Below are 16,942 nucleotides of genomic sequence, written 5' to 3' on the forward strand. Positions count from 1 at the left end.
TGGGAGTAATTGCATAGTAACAGCAACACGCGGTGTTGTCTCTCTTTTTACAGCTATGAGCTATAAACATGTATGCCTGCATGCTGGGATGGTCCTTTTTTCTTCTAACATGTTGGTTAAACTGATGATTGACACTAAAAATAATCCCAATAATCACCTGATTTATCTTAATTCACAACACTGCAGCACTTCTGTTTGGCCACTTTTCCACATTACTAAAAAAAACAGTGGTTTGTCCTTCAGCTGTAATGTCTGAACCTCATCTCATTTCCCATCATGCCTTCCTGCACATCTTCTATCCCCATGCTCTCGTCCTCTTTCATGCCCACGCTGTCTTCTCTCAGCCTCCCCTCTTCATCCATCGCTCTCCTCCCCTCCTTCTATCCCATCATCCTTTTTTCCATCTCCGTCTGTCCTTCCCGCCGGCCTTGTGCTGAAATCTCAATAATAATGCAGCTCCCTCTCTGTTCCCCGCAGGCTAAGAGCTCACCTCGCCCTCACATGTATATATAGTCTTTACACGCACGCACAAAGACGTACGGCCGATGTGTAACAGCCATCCATCATGCAGCTCCATGTACTCGCAGGGGCAGCACAAAGAAGCACGGACGGCACCTGATGGATTACAGCAGAAATCTGAGGTGTAAGCTTGTGTTTCACGCCTGAATACTGCTTACAGCGCAGAACCGTCACAATAAAGGTGCTTGTGTGAGGAAGAAAAACACGAGGCTTTATCTGTTTAAACCAACTGTTTAGTAATCGAAGCCAAAACCAGGAGGCCTTTTAGAGGTGAGCAGCTGCTGCCAGGAATCTTAATGAGATTCTCTCTTTTCTTATTTCATCAAAAAGTGTTCAGCTTTTTAACAAGAAAATACAAAAACACAAAGAGAGAAAGTCTGACAGTGAGGCTGTACGCAAAGCGTGGACAAAGCTAACCTTGTAAAGTAACACTGCTGATGGAGAGCTCTGCGTGTTTATGCTAATGTAGGTAATGCAGAAACTCAGCAGATCCAAATGGCAAACCGTAAACTGCCCGTCAGAGCAGCAGAATGAGTAACTGATGACATGTCAGGTAAGAAAATGTTCTGTTACAGCTGAATTTGCTGCTTTCAGTTAAATGAATGAAGCCTTTCTGAAAAAACGCACAAAACACTCCCACACGTACAGCTCCATCCTGACTCTTTCAGCGATGATAACAACACAACTATAAATCATGTGACGATATGAAAACATACTGAACAAATGGCACAGCTGAACATATCCAACAAAACTAAAACAGGAAAGGATTTTTCACGCTGCTTCATGGTGGACCGGGAATCAGTATCCGAGGGGAATTCAAGAGGACGTGGAGCACTTTCTGGGTTATGATTTCTACCACATAAAATGTAGGTCAACCGACCCCACAGCAGGTGTGAGTGTGTGTGTTTACATATCTTTGTCAGGACCAAATGAGTTTGAGACTCAAAATGTGGTTTTAGTGTCAGGGTTATGGTTAGGATTAGGCATTGATTTTTCATGGTTACGGTAGGGGCTAGGGAAAGCATTATCCCAATGAGATGTCCCCACAACAATATGAAAACACGTGTGTGTGTGTGTGTGTGTGTGTGTGTGTGTGTGTGTGTGTGTGTGTGTGTGTGTGTGTGTGTGTGTGTGTGTGTGTGTGTGGTCAAGCAGCACTTTCTTTGAGCTTTTCATCCAAAACCCACTGGCACACTTTTAAGAAGAGCACTCAGTCCATCCTTCCTCACCACCTTTCCTCACTGCTTCCTCTTTGCGTTTCTTTACCTTGCATCCTTTCTGCTTTTATCTCTCTCTCTCTCTCTCTGTCACGCCCGCTTGTCTCTCTCTCTTCTTTCCCACAATCTGTCCGCTCTTACTGCATTCACAGGTAAAAGGTTTATGTTAGATAAGCCCGTCGTCTAAAAGCGCAGTCAGCACAGAGGATTCAACATTTGTGGTGAAATGCAGCACGGGAGCAGCTGCCGCCCTGATCCCCAGATTGTATTTCTCTGTATTTATACGTCAAAGTCAGCACTGATATTAAAGTGACCCTGCACTCACCTGTGACTGTCTGTGACAGTGGGAGTGAAATCACAGCAAATCCACTACACAGAGGTTAGCATGATGCTAAAGCCTCTGGAAAACTTGAAAGACCAGCAGCAGAGGAGCAATGCTGATTCACCAGGCATCAGCTTCACTCGTGATTCACAGTGTACGAGCTAAACTGCTGCGCCTACTATAAGCTGCAACTACATTTAAAACTATGATAAACGGAGGCGCTGCTTCACACCGACACAGCACAGCAGGGTTATTCTCGCCTTTTACATCCCGACTCCCGTAGTAACGTTCAAAAATAACTACCCCTCGAGCCAGTGGAGGAAGAGGCGATATTAAGTAATATCTGCGATGGGTCGTTTGTTAATTATTGATCACAGTTAAAACAGCACCAACATCCCGAACTATGATATGTCTGAAGAAGCAGTGAAGGTGAGAACAAGCAAGTTCGATCATAAATCTGGAATATTCTAATCATTTTAAAGGAGAGAGTGAAACATTGAACTAACTGATTAACTAAAAGAACAGTTTGATAATCAGTGCTGCGGTCCTACTGTCAGCAGCATCAGCCAACACATGGCCTGTATTTTTATAGCGCTTTACTCGTCCCTAAGGACCCCAAAGCGCTTTACACATCCAGTCACACACTGGTGATGGCAGCTACATTGCAGCCACAGCCACCCTGGGGCGCCCTGACAGAGGCAAAATGAACAGAAGCACGAACCAGAGGCTCCTTTCTGATTTGATTGGTTGATTTCTTACTTTTCATACGTAGCGGTGATGAAGAATGCGTAGACTCGCGTGTGTTTATGATGTCGGATCTGGATGATGAGCTCTGGGATTCCCAGTCGGATGTGGTTCAGTAGCCATAGTAACGTGTGATCATCTGTAGTATCTGTAACAGGAAGTGGAAAAACAAAGAGTTCGTGTTGACGCCCCCGTAGGATCTGCCGAGTACTCCCACAGTCTTTGCTTTTATCTCTGAGCAGCAGCTGGAGGTGTGAGGTCATACTACTGAATCATCACGTTCTTCTCGGCCTGCAGGGCGCCAGCCTAAGCTTACAGCTGAAGGTGAAACTAGGAAATAAGAGCGCATCTAACATTTTTCCACCGACACTACAGTGACTGACTGAGCGTCACAGTAAAAGCTCGTGTTCACTGCAGTTATTGCAAAGTTAACATGTAACATAAGTCATATTGTATGCCACTGCCAATCAGCTCCCAAAAGTCATCATGGTAAGTAAAGACCCTGCAGTCATGGGGAGAAACCCCGACAATCACATGATCCTCTGTGAGGCGGAACTTGGTGACAGTGGGAAGGAAAAACTGCCTTGTAACAGGAAGAAACCTAAAGCAGAATCAGATTCGGGGATGGGCGGCCCTCTGCTGGGACCGGTTGGGAGTGAGGGGAGCAAGGCAAGACTAAAGACGCCCGTGGAAGAGAGCCAGAGAGGAATAATAACTAATGATTAAATGCCAAATTGTGTTTAAACATACAGAGAGTAGAAGAAGAAACAGTGCAGCCCTCAGCAGTCTAAGTTAGATCTGATCCAGGTTTAACTTTAAGCTTTATTGAAAAGGAGCGCTGTAAGCCTCATCTTAAAAACAGAGACAGTGTCTGTCCCCTGAACATGAATTATTTCAGTTTTTGGGTCCATGTGATTGTTTCTGCCAAAACTGTTTCCTCAAGACATTCCCAGGACATCACAATGGGCCGAACAATACAAAAAGGACACAGATCCTCTGTGATAGAACAGAAAATTGTTCCAGCGTTTCAAACACGGGGATTACCCTCTTTTCCTACATGAAAAGCAAATTAAAAAGTGATGATGAGCAGCAGCTCCACACTGAGGGTTAACTGCAGACATAGTTCTGTGTTTGTGATATGAAAGCTGTCAGTCAGGATTCTCACACATATGAAAGCAGCAGGAATGTGTGTGTTTGATTGACCTGCAAATGTCATGAGGACGTCGCAGTTCTCTGTGGGCACCGTTTTCATCCAAGACTTATGAGACATGATGTGTCTTCCAGCCTGCAGCAGCCGCTTCCCGAACAGCTTATCTGAAAGACGGAGAGACAGACGGACAGTCAGACGGACCCACGGAGAGGGGGACAGTCACCTTTTCAAAGAGACAGGGTGTAAGCAGAAATGGCATTTTTAACATTTTCACACACCCCCGCCACCTGACCCCACTTTCTCCAAACCCTTACCCCTGCTGCCACAACACAAAGACACACACACACACACACACACACACACACACACACACACACACACACACACACACACACACACACACACACACACACAACTGTCTTTCTTGACAGGACAGATTTAAATGTCACACCGCTCTGACTCACAACACGACACTGACTGAAATAATCCTGCCCTGCCAAGACCAGAGGCCACACATTGTTCACCACCCTCTGCTATGATTTATCACACACACACACACACACACACACACACACACACACACACACACACACACACACACACACACACACACACACACACACACACACACACACACACACACTTAAAGCGGTTATTTCTGAGTGCTGTGATATGTAATGAGTCTCAGAGACAATGCAATGCTCTGTACACACACACACATGCATGAACTCGGTCTGTGTACATCTACTTCATCTCTGGTCCCTGAAGTCCAGAGCAAACTGGAAATAGCTCGACTGTCACAGTAATGTGACATTCAAAACGCTGCCAACTCCAGGCGGGCTGAAGGAAGACCAACACAATAAATTTTCCTCCCTGGATCCTGTAACATCGCTGCAATCTTTGCTGTCCCTGACACCTCGCTCATCTTTCAACAACCTCGCTGAAAAATCGGAGCCAGTGCAAAGAGTCAAAAGAAAGCCGAGTGAACTGCGATGGGCGTAAGCTCACATCCTGCTCAGCTGTCACAGGACCGTCTGTGTAAACTGTTTACGAGTCCTAAATAACAACGACAGCAGCGTGGAGAGGCCATCCCACAGCATCCCCCCCTTAATGAAGAGCAAAGTCAAGAAAGGTGGAATCGCAGTCATGAAAAGTTTATTTTTGTATGTTTGAAGCAGTAAAATGAATCTTACAAATGTAAAAGCTCGTCAGTCTTATCAGTTCAGATATCACTTAAATGCTTTTAAAATGTGGCAAACAGGGAAGTGGCTGCTAATTTTATTACGGTGCTTTAACTCAAACTGTCACATTAATGCATCTCTGCGCTGCTGCCAGTCAGCGTGTCATCCTGCTTCCTGGAACTGTGAACAGAGGGACGCCCGGTGGGGCTTCGGGGAAAAAGCCACAGAGTGTATTTGCACATCTAGATTTGTTTTTCACCTTCACATTATGTATGCGCATCAGCACTGGATCAACGTGCACTATGAAGTCATCTCTGTATTCATGAAAGGTCATGAGATCTGCTGGTACAGTCCCTCAGTGTTTAAAGCTCTATTAATGCAGATTTATTTTTTTAAACAAAAAGAGCAAATTACCAGGTGCACCACGCAGGTGTTACAGGCACTCGAGCTGTTTGTTCATGTCGGACAGATCACCGATAAAACCCTCTGTAAGTCACACATCATGCACGCAGCACACTGTGCTGGGCTAACTACAACAAATACACTACAACACTGCACATGTGTAAGACGTATGAACAGGAAGCTTTGGGTGATTTTTAAAAATTTATTTAACCAGGAAAATCCCACTGAGATTAAAAACTGGCCAAGATGGCAGCAGCGAGTATCTCGCAGTTACAAAAATCCTCCAGGATTCAGAGTTTTGATTTAAAAGCACTTAATGAAATGAATTCTGACGTTTTCCGGTCGTTCGGCAGCTCGTTCCAAGCTGAGGATGCTAAATGGACAAAAGCTCTTTTGTCAAGTTCAGTTTGTGCAAATTGAACAGAAAGCAACAAGTAACGTCGCGGACGAAGACGATAACGAGCAGCACGTTTCACTGCAAGCAGGAAACATTCTTTGGTATTATTAAGAATGGATGGATCCACCATAGTTGGATATTATGAAATATAAATAACAGCATTAAGGTTACGCTGTAGGAACAACACCTACTTTTTTACTGTTTTTATTAATTAAGGCCATTATTATTATTATTTATCAAATATATCCAGGAAATCTAAAGATTTGTCTGCCTCCTATCTGGTGTCTTTTGTCGAGAATAATGATTTCAGTACCAACATCAGTATTTAAAGAGTCCCTCGAGTACTTACGAAGAGGCTGCAACCGCTTTATCTGGTTCCACGCTGATTTTCCTCTGAAGAACATTTTTAAACATCTCAACAGGCCAAACAGGAGACGGAGGTGTTTGTCTTTTTATTCTTCAGTGCTTCTCCTGGATACTGAAATGTGACTGGTTGTTCCACTGTGCTTTAGAGGAGATGCTGCAGGCAGCGCTGCAACATGACAGCAATTCTAATGAGTCCTGTATTCATCGCTGAAGGCAACACACACACACACACACACACACACACACACACACACACACACACACACACACACACACACACACACACACACACACACACACACACACACACACTTGGAGCAGCTAACAGATTGGTTTCAACAAAGCTTCACTTCATGTGTCCCGATGTTTGATTCATACGTCGCCCGTCAAGGCTTGAATGCACAGACGGGCTCGTGCTGCAGCTTTGTGTTTGCACGTCCCCCCTTTGCTATAGAAATAACCCGCCTCTCATGTTCTGGGAATAAGTTGTTGTCAGTTTCATAGAAATGTATTTTCATCAAGCAGCACAAATGAGAGCACGGCCAGATAAGCAGCTATTTTTGTAGTGTTTTGAGGTAACGGTTTGTAAAACAGCAGCAAATAATAACGGTATTAAACAGGACCTGTGCAGTGAGGGTCGTGTGTTTGTTTACTCTTTTGATCCATATTTATCTTTAAACAACATCTCGGTAAAGACTGTGGAGCAGCTACACAGAAAAACAAAAGATCCCGGATGTCATTTTGGTCGGTGAGTCTGAGCTTGAAAGCCCCTTTGGCCTCGTAACAGAAACCAGGTCAGTGTGGACTCGGCTGGTCCAGGACTCGCAGTCGTACAGATGAATCCTGCATCACTCACGGCCTTCAGAGTCAGGCGGCTGCTGTGGGGCTTATCAGACAGCAGCCAGGCAGACATAACAAGCAGGGCGTCGTTCTGTGATCTGAGACGCTCGCTGAAGTGTTTCTCTGGGACGTCTGCGTGTGTGTGTGTGTGTGTGTGTGTGTGTGTGTGTGTGTGTGTGTGTGTGTGTGTGAACATGAGATATAAAGTATGAGATTAATGGGGTGTAATTCAGTCATGAAAGTCAAGCAAAGCTTTTAAATGAAGGTCACAGACCTGATGTGTCTTCTCTGTGAGCAGTTTGATAACTGATTGCCATTTATGTAACCTTGAGCCTCCTTTAAAGATTTTGCTTTGCCAGGTAAAAGCACGTTTGTTTTTAAAGTTTTATGAACTTATTTCTTCCAAATGGGATAAAAGCTGGGACTGAAAGCAAGCAGCAACCTGCGAGCCTGAGAAATGAAGCCGGCAACAGTGACTCCATCAGGTACCAAACATGGTCACAGCACAAGTTAAGCCTTCAAACTCCATAAGCCAGCAAACTGATAATAATATGTTTTTATGTGTTATTGAGTTTGTGCACAAATAATTAATGTTCTTTCGTTTCTCACTCAGTCCGGTTAGACATGAGGTATTTTTGTTCTCTGCCAAAAGATGTGCATTCAGGAAAAATAAGCCTCATTAAACTGTCTGAATAAGCAGATTTCAGTTTGAAGTCCTTGAAAACCTCATTTCAATGTCAAATATACAAGTGACAACGAATAAGTGAATAAGGGCCCACACAGCCTGCAGACGGCTCGGCTGGCAATTTCTGATCATGAGTGAAAAATGACTGAATGGGTCCCCAAGCGCTGGCCAGCGGTTGCTGGAAGTTGATGGCAGTTGTAGTGAAAATGTTTGGTGAGGCTCGTCACAGAGGCCTACAGTAACCCCTGGCAACCACCTGCCTTCCCCAACCAGTTGGCCAAAACCTCCCAGTGACTGTTTTGCTGCATCGGTTTGAATGGAAGAGCCGGACTTTACAAACAGTTACTCTAAAAATGCACGTTTCCAAGTTTCACTACTGCTGGGATATTTCATGAGTATTTACAGAGAGACACGGAAAATTGGCTCCAAACTAAAGAAATCACAGATTATTGTTGCAGCACCTTCTGTGCAACCGGCGCAACCTCCAGGAACCACACCCAACCAACACATCTTTACCTAGCAACTGGAGGTTGTATAATTTCCAATATGGCAGACAACTCTTGACCAGTATGCACACGGTGTCATGTGACCCCAACATCCAGAGCTGCTGGGAGCCTACGACTGATAAAGCTGATTAATGTGGGAATATGAACCTAAACGAAGATGCTTTTACCTTGTGGTGCAAAGCTTTGAGTGGCAGAACTACAGAGGTCCTTAATGAGCATCCTTAGAAATCTCATTAAACTTTTACTGCAGCTTTCAGGTCCTATGATGAACCACAGGACATTTGATGACCGCACATTTCTCTTCACGAACTTTCAGCTCATCGCTTCAAACCACATTCCTGAAAATATGGTCACAGACGTCCCGAACAGAAATAAAATGTGTCGCTTTAAGTAACAACCAGGAACACATTTATGGTTTAGCAGTAATAGCTTCTGTGCTTCACACAGGAGGAAGTTCGGTGAAGCGTCGACTTATAAACAGGTTTCATTTAAACAGAAAGCATCAAAAGAAAGCACACACAATCAGCCTTCATCATCATAATAAACTATCTGTAACAATATTATGTAGTCTTTATCAAAGATTTTACACGTGAGAGATTCTGTCACCGTGAATCTGAATTATTTTCCTCAAAAATCACATCCTGAGAAAACAGCAGGTTTGGTGATTCGCTGCAGGTGATGAAATCTGTAAAATCAGCTTAATGAAAGTCTGCATTGAGCTTCTGAAGACTGGATGTTTTCGTCTATTCAACAGAGAGCCTGAGACAGACATAAAGTAATAAAGGCAGAGAGACAGACACAGCTCCCAGCAGACAGAGGAAGGACGGCAAAATATAAAACAGGCAGAAAATACTTGTACTGTCACATCTAGTGTGCAAATGACCCTGTTACAACGATTACATCAGTAAGTGGGACAGCGAGCCTAATCGGGTTCAAACACCCAACAGTTTCATTTATGTTCCTGACTTGTTGCCATCCTGTGTAGACGAGTCCACAAACAGCCACAGAGGACCCAGAGCTGATCTGTAACCCCAACACAAAGACTGACAGCATTTTTACACCGAGTCGTCAAATCAAATCGTGGCGCCGAGACGTTTGGAATAAATAAAACATTCGATCATTTCGCCCGAGCACAAAATGATCCTGCGCGTCTCGAGGAAAGGGATAGAAACCAGATCCGTCCTGCTTCCTCCTGCTCCCAAACACTGACTCACTCCATCGCTGTGGCAGCGGCCACCTCTCTGTACCGCAAGGTACACGTACAGACACCGACATCGACTCTCGTACACCACGTCCTTCTGGCAGCTGCATACACAGATGTGTTTAGAGGATATGAAAGGCCCTCATCCCAAAGCAGCACAGCCTTCCTGCAGTCTCTCACTTTCTTTCCCCTCAGTCTGCTCTCTCTCCTCTTCATATCTTTTTGGCACCACCGTCTCTTTTCCTCCATCTAAATCTTCTCTTTCCAGCCCCTCAAGGCAGAATCTATCAATCCCTCCTTCCCGCCATGCTTCCGTTTTATCCGTTTCTCTCCTTCAGCTCTCCTGCCTCCTCTCTCAGTCGTCTCAAGAGATATTTGTCATCATTGTGTACACAGAGCTCTTAGGGCTGATGCCTTCACACAGGCAGTGTGCTCTACTCCAGGAGCCAATACTACGAGAGAGCTTGCCTTCGAAATTACCCTCACCCTAAACCTTCTTCATCACTGAAGGTACGCGAGGAAGATCACGCCGTTTTATTTAAAACACACAAACGCACCAGCTAAGGTGTCAAACAGCCAGGCCCAATGACAACGAGCCATCGTCTTTTTACAGCCGTTACCACAGGATGTTACTTTGGGATAAGTCCTACCATGCTCACAGTTAGAGCTGATGTAGCATTTTCAGCACCCATATTTAATCATTTAAAATCAGCTGATAGATTTTTTTCTTTCAGACACATCTCTTTCTTTTTAAGACGTTTTTTTACATTTTCGGCTTCCTTGGATAGAGGAGCAGTGAAAGCTAACGGGCTCCAGGTCAGACTTGAACGTGGCCCCCTGAGCTCCGCCCACAAACAGATTTTTCTGACATTGTTTTACGTGTAGCTATTTGTGAGTCCGTCCCTAGCTAGCACAACAATGCAGTTTAAAACTAAATCTGTTTTAATTCAAACAAGTCGTGGATTAATTCCTTTACGCTCTGCTGGTTGTTGCCAATGACTGTAAGGAACATGGATGACGCGGCTCCACCTCCTCCCATTTTGTATAAATGAAGCTAAAATATCCCGGATCTGGGAGACGCCTTCTTGAATTTGAAGCCAGGATCTGCGCAGTAGTAACCACGGGTGGAGCCGTGGTATGAAACTCCCACCCACAGACATTCGTCAGTACAACCCCCTCTTAACTTTTACGTAGCCTGGACATTTTCCTGCTGGTTGCACTACAACCAGCAGGAAAAAGACCCATTAAGACAGCGGTAGGCCGGTGCCGGTCCGTGAGTCGTTTGGTACCGGGCCGCAAGAGTTGAGGCTCAGGTGTGAAATGTCTGGTTTTCAGGGTTTTTATCGGTTTTCAGCGTTATTTTGTTATCGTTTTTATTGTTAACTCGGTTTTCCTGGGTCTTTTCACGTGTGTTATGAATAAATGTTCTTTTTTTCGGTACCGGTACTAGTTTTATTTTGTTGTATTTATCCGCGACACGTTAAAGGCCGGTCCATGAAAATATTGTCGGGCATAAACCGGTCCGTGGCGCAAAAAAGGTTGGAGACCGCTGCATTAAGACACAATAATTACAACAGCTAAGATTCATACTTTGAAATTCCCACATCTTAACATGTCGTCATTAAGTAAAGAGTAAAGAGGTTTTTTTAATTAATATCAGCATACCTGTTAAAACATGGTGCTTAGCTAAATTATCACTATATTTTAAACAGTCCCTGGTTGTTGCCATCGGAGGTCTGTAGAGCGCCCTCTGGTGGATAAACCTTGCAACATCAATGCTCATAACATAGTTGAATGGTGTCTCTCCCATCGGTTCTTAATGCTGATAGCAATATATCAGCCAGTTTATGTATCTCCAACACCTGCACAAGTAAAAGGTTGTTGGTTCAATTCCAGCCACAGACACATCAAACAGAGAGCAGAGCTACTGACTGTGGAAAGGCAGCTTCATTCGTTTCTACTCGTAGTGACAGTGATAACGTGCTAGTGTTAGCAGCGTGTTTTTGCACCAAAGCATTTTCCAAATATGGGATAAATAAAATATCTAATGTTATCTTGACCCAGTGACACAGTCTCCTGATGCTGGATTAAAATTAGAATGACTGTGTTTCACTGACACCAAGGACATTCATATTTAATGCTGAATTACAGTTATTAGGACATCTAATTCAAAACTACAAGTATGAAATATTTAGAGTGAGAATATTCAGGAAAAAAAACCCTCAGTGTTTATTTGCAATACTGTTGTTTTATTGAAAGCAATTTCCATAAAATGTTGTTGAAACTCGTGACAAATTGGTTCCAACAGAGACAGAAGTGCAGAGAGCTGTCCTGAGATAAAAGCACGTATCTATGACGTCGCTCGGATTAAGATTTCTGTGTTTGTTACACGTTTGTGACAAATGGGATAAAGACGCGAATGCCCGTGGATGTCAGAACTCTGGTTTCCTCATTAACAGACGCAGGGAGGATAACAGAGACTCATCCTTGGCTTCAAAATGACAATGATTGCTTATGACACTGGAGCCGCCTGTGGCTGAGAGCCAAGAGGACGAGGCAAGAAAAGAGCCCCACCGCTCACATGGCAGAATAATCAAAGCATGGCGTCTCCCATCCCAGCGTCTTTCTACCCTTTACATCACTTTTTTCCCTGCACTTCAAACCTAGTCTCTCTAAATGTGACGCCTTTATTTCCAACTCTCTTTCTTCTGCCAAGTGGGCTGATCGCTGGTTCATTTCAGGTTAGCTGGTTAATTTAAATGAGCAACCGCAGCGAAAAAGCAGAGAAGCAGGGCCTCGGCTGTTGTTTACAATATAAAACTAGGGGCTGTGTGCATTCATCAGGTAATAATCATAAACAGAATCCCTCTTGTGCCCAGTCGGTGCAGAGCACGCCTTCAGACAACCACAGACTGGTTATCTAACTGCATGAACTGAACATTGTCAAGCAAGGATTACGAATCATGAATAAGTGAGTGGTGATGATGAATATAGTGGACTGAATAGCAGCCTTTGTGAAGCAAACAAACCTCCTTGTTGAGCAGTGGACAACTGCCAGTGTGGAGGAAGGCTTTTCTGGGGGGCAAAAAGGCAACGCGGGCAAGCGGGCCTTTCTGAGCAGCAACGTTTTCACTTCAGTGACAGATTAGATGTAGTTCTGGCTACATTTGATCACAAAATAAACAATAAACTTGCTAAGAACTGACAACGTTGTTAGTTTCTGGCGAAGAGCTTGACGTGGAAGAAAAATATTCAGAGATGTTATTTGAGAAAACACATCGATTCGCTTCGTTTGGACACGTCACAAACGTCACGGATACGAGTTCTTGGTGTGTAAAAGCTAGGGGTGCAACCGTTGGATACAGTGCTTTCGGTTCGGTACGCATATGTATCGAACAATACAACATTTTTTAATTAATTTTATCAACTTTTCTTCTGACGATGCTGTCTGTGTTGAGCGCTCAGTGGATCTGCGTTCGACTACTCCGCCTAGGCTGCACTGTCGAGCGCAGATCCACTGAGCGCAGCGCAAGCTAGCAAGACAGAAGCTAAGCTCGTTGCAACATGGCAAATTGAACCTCCCCCACCCTCATTCAGATCTGGCCTTTGGAACTATTTTGGTCTTCAGGTGAAGTATGACCCTGAAGGTAAGCGTGTCATGGACAAAAATAAAACATCATGTCGGATGTGCCACGCAATGCTCAATTACATTGTTGGGAACTAGCGCGTTAGCGCAGTTAGCTTGTTGACACCGTCCAGCCCCACGCACGGGGCGATCCGCGGTAGCTCGTTAACGGAGATTTGCCGTGTTGTGGCGTTAACGTCATTTCAAATTAACGCTGACAGCACTAGTGGGAACACAACGAGTATGACTGCACATTTACTCCGACATCATCCTAGTGCAAAAACAAGTGGAAGCAGACAAAAACAACAAGCAGCATGCTACAAACTTTACCCGAGTCATTTAGACAGCCGTTAGCACAGGATTCTCCTTATGGGGACCTGATATGTTTAATGTGCTGCTGAGAATATAGCCCAGAAGAAGCGTATAGTAGAGCTTTTATTTTGAAAGAGCCATTTCTCTGTAATAAGCTCTCTTTTCCAAAGATGAGGGATTCCTCAATCAGATTTTTTTTTTATTACTTTGTGGTTTCAGCAACATTAAATTTAAAAACTGTACTTTTGAGTTAAAATATATATTTATAATTTTAATAAATGACAAATTAAAAAGGAATGAACATTTTTTTGTATCGAAAAAATATCGAACCGTGACACCAAAGAACCGAACCAAACCGTGAATTTTGTGTATCGTTGCACCTCTAGTAAAAGCCATCAGCTTATCTAAATGAGGTGCAAAGTGAAATCTGGACAAAGTCCTGCTGGTGATGGTTTCACGTAGGGCTGCTCAATTAATCGAATTTTAATCACGATTACGATCTGGGCTTTCAACGATCATTAAAAATGACTGAGCCGATTATTAGCCCCTCCCTCATTTATCCGCGACACCTTAAAGGCCAGTCCGTGAAAATATTGTCGGGCATAAACCGGTCCGTGGCGCAAAAAAGGTTGGAGACCGCTGATTAAGAGGACCCGAGGGAAGCTCGGAAAGCTAAGCAGAAGTTATTTGGAGAGTGACTGCCGTTGGTTGAAAAGAGAGTTTAAAAAAAAAAAACTTCAGTGGTGTTGCACACTATTTTATATTATTTTTTTAAAGTCATTGTTAACCCTTTAAAGCCGGTCAGAGCAGCACGCTCCGTTTTGCGTAACTATTTTTAAATCCCTGTAGAACCTGAACCGCGTAAGCTAGCGCAATAATTTGTTTTGCATATGAAACCGGAGGAGTTGTACTTACATCTGATGCCATCAGCTTGTCCTCGGTCACGGTTTCGTTCCACATATAGCTTTGCAAAAACTGCATAAAAAGCGCTTGCAGGAACAAAAACATAATATTCCAGAAACACGCTTTGCCGATCCGATCAGCTGTTCGTAACACTTCCCACAGTGAAATGATGCACATGCTGTTTTCTTTGCAAATTTGCATCATAGGATTGTTTTTTGTTTTTCCTGCAGTATATAAAAATTGCTGTATCTCCAAAATAAAACTATGAAGACACTCAAAATAAATTTCCTGTGGTGGGAAACTATTTTTTGCAATTTTATTGTATTTAAAGTTTTGAGGGATAAACCTCTTAAATTTCTCCAAGTAGAAATATATGTAAACAAAACAAAAGCGATTTTCAATTTTTTTTGTAGTTTATTGCACTTTTTTGCAATTTTTGTAATTACTATGGACTTAATGCAGACATATTATTAAAATATGGGCTATAACAGTTGTATTGATGTATAGCAACTTGAAATGCTCCCACAAATGGCACTACAGCATGTAAAATATATATATATATATAAGCTCTGGTGGACTTGGTTCTATGGTAGGTCTTAAAGGGTTAAATAAATATCGTCAAATAATCGTGATCTCAATTTCAGTGAAAATAATCGTGATTATCATTTTTGCCATAATCGAGCAGCCCTAGTTTCACGGAGAATCAACAACACGACCTTTTATTCAGAGATCGTGCAGAGTGTGGACAACTGAACAGCTGAGGCACGGAGAGAAAACAGACTCATGCATTTTTAAAAAGCTTTTAGTGCATTAGTGTCCAAAGTACACAAGCTCTGTTATTGTGAAAGGGACTGACTTTACTAAGCTTAGAGTTTAGCAGTCGTTTCAGTGGGACTGCGGTTGGACCGAGCTATTTGGGAAGGTTGATTGAATTGTTGTCAGATCCTCTGACGTCGTATTTGCAATGACTCAGAGGATCCAGCTCCTACCAGCATCCTGGGAGATCAGAAAACACTATTAATCATTTGATAATCAGATACTGTGGTGCAGTGAGAGGTCCCAGTAAACACTGGGCAAACTGGGCGCTTTTATTCATGTCAGAAAGCATAAGGGGAGGATAATTAAATAATTTGGAGAAAAGGTACTACAGTCAGTCAGTCTGATGGAGCTCTGTCTGTACGATGGTACCATACTCTATTCCTGGACAGGAAAGCCGGAAAGGAGGCTCCGAGTCGGATCAATACCCCGGAGGAACCAGTGATTATTGGACATAACGACACCATTCCTCCCATGAGGATATCATTAATGACTTAGTCAGCTTTGATTTCTTCAGCTTTTTCAAAAGGAGGAAATGCAGCAAATCATCATAATTCATTTAGCCTGGCAGCGCGCGCAGAGAGAGAGAGATGTTGGGATGGTCGGTTACGCCACCGTGCACGCTACAAGAAGCTAACACAGTTTAAACAGATGTAGCTGAACTCATGGAAATGGTCGGCGTGAGGCCTAATTCAAAGTCGCAGCATCTTTGAGCTGGCGAATCCTCTTCTGTTAGAAGGAGGCCACACAGTCGCACTCAAAGACCTTAAAGCAAACGTTAGGCGCTCAGCTGCTTTGCCTGAATAAACAGTGATCAGGAGAAACGTGGAAACGGGAGATCACCCTCTCTCACAGCCACATACGGGTGTTATAGCAGTGGCAATGCAGATCCTGTCCCTCAGCGCGCTTTTCCACATCGAACGAGCTGGAGTAAAAGCTACCAGGAAGACAAAGGGCGCGTAGCCGCAGAGGACACGCTGAGTTTGTGTCCTTTTATATATATATATATCGTGATGATGTAGACTCAAGAGTAAAGATAAGCAAGGAGAAAGAAGAAAACGGAGGAGGAAGAAACCTCTGCTGCATCACACCTGGAACTGTGTGTTCCTGTTCAGCTGTGGACTTTCACCACATTCAAGTTCACATTAAAGGCCCCGGCCAAGATCTGACTCACGTTTTTCAGATAAGGAACAAAGGACGCAAACAAAGAACGAGGAATGAAAATGACCTCGTTACACACTCTTCAACCCCACAAGCCCATCAGGCTGTACAGACTCACGCTACACGGCCGAGCTTCATCACATCTCACAGAACATCGTTTCAAACACGGGTGGAGGTCAGAAACCTTTAAAGACTTCAAATATATCAACTTGTATCGCAGGAAACAAACAGTAACACATAAATAAAGAATATTTCCATCCTGTTGAAGAATACAGCTGTGAGCGTATGGAGGCTTAAAAGACATATAATGGTTTCATTGCTGGTTGGAATCACCAGCCAGTTTGTTAGGTACATCTGTTCAAAGGCTCATATCATCAAATATCTAATGAGCGAGTCACGTTGCAGGAATTTGGGACATTCAGGGATGTAAACATGACCAAGACGGCCTGCCGAAGTCCAACCTGGTGACTCCGCCACAATGGAGGAGAAAGACGAACTATCCAATGAGCAGCAGTTCTCTGCCAAGAACAAAAGTGGAGCATTTTAAGAGGACATTCAAAGAAAAGCCCAGAGCGACGCTGTAATCTGTCATCTA

General features: G+C 43.7%; 1 protein-coding gene across 2 annotated transcripts in view; it reads right to left on the minus strand.

Moving 5' to 3' along the window:
* ano8b (anoctamin 8b) overlaps positions 1-16,942 on the minus strand; it is a 39,892-nt gene that overhangs the window by 15,551 nt on the left and 7,399 nt on the right. For both annotated transcript variants that reach the window (XM_080886744.1, XM_080886743.1), the window contains exons 2-3: positions 4,006-4,116; positions 2,818-2,950 (exon numbers count right to left, since the gene is read on the minus strand). In XM_080886744.1, the coding sequence (XP_080742870.1) occupies positions 2,818-2,950; positions 4,006-4,116 (244 nt within the window). The remainder of the gene's footprint in view (positions 1-2,817; positions 2,951-4,005; positions 4,117-16,942) is intronic.

This window comes from Rhamphochromis sp. 'chilingali', assembly GCF_963969265.1.
Source record: "Rhamphochromis sp. 'chilingali' genome assembly, chromosome: 7".
In the NCBI taxonomy this organism is placed as follows: domain Eukaryota; kingdom Metazoa; phylum Chordata; class Actinopteri; order Cichliformes; family Cichlidae; genus Rhamphochromis; species Rhamphochromis sp. 'chilingali'.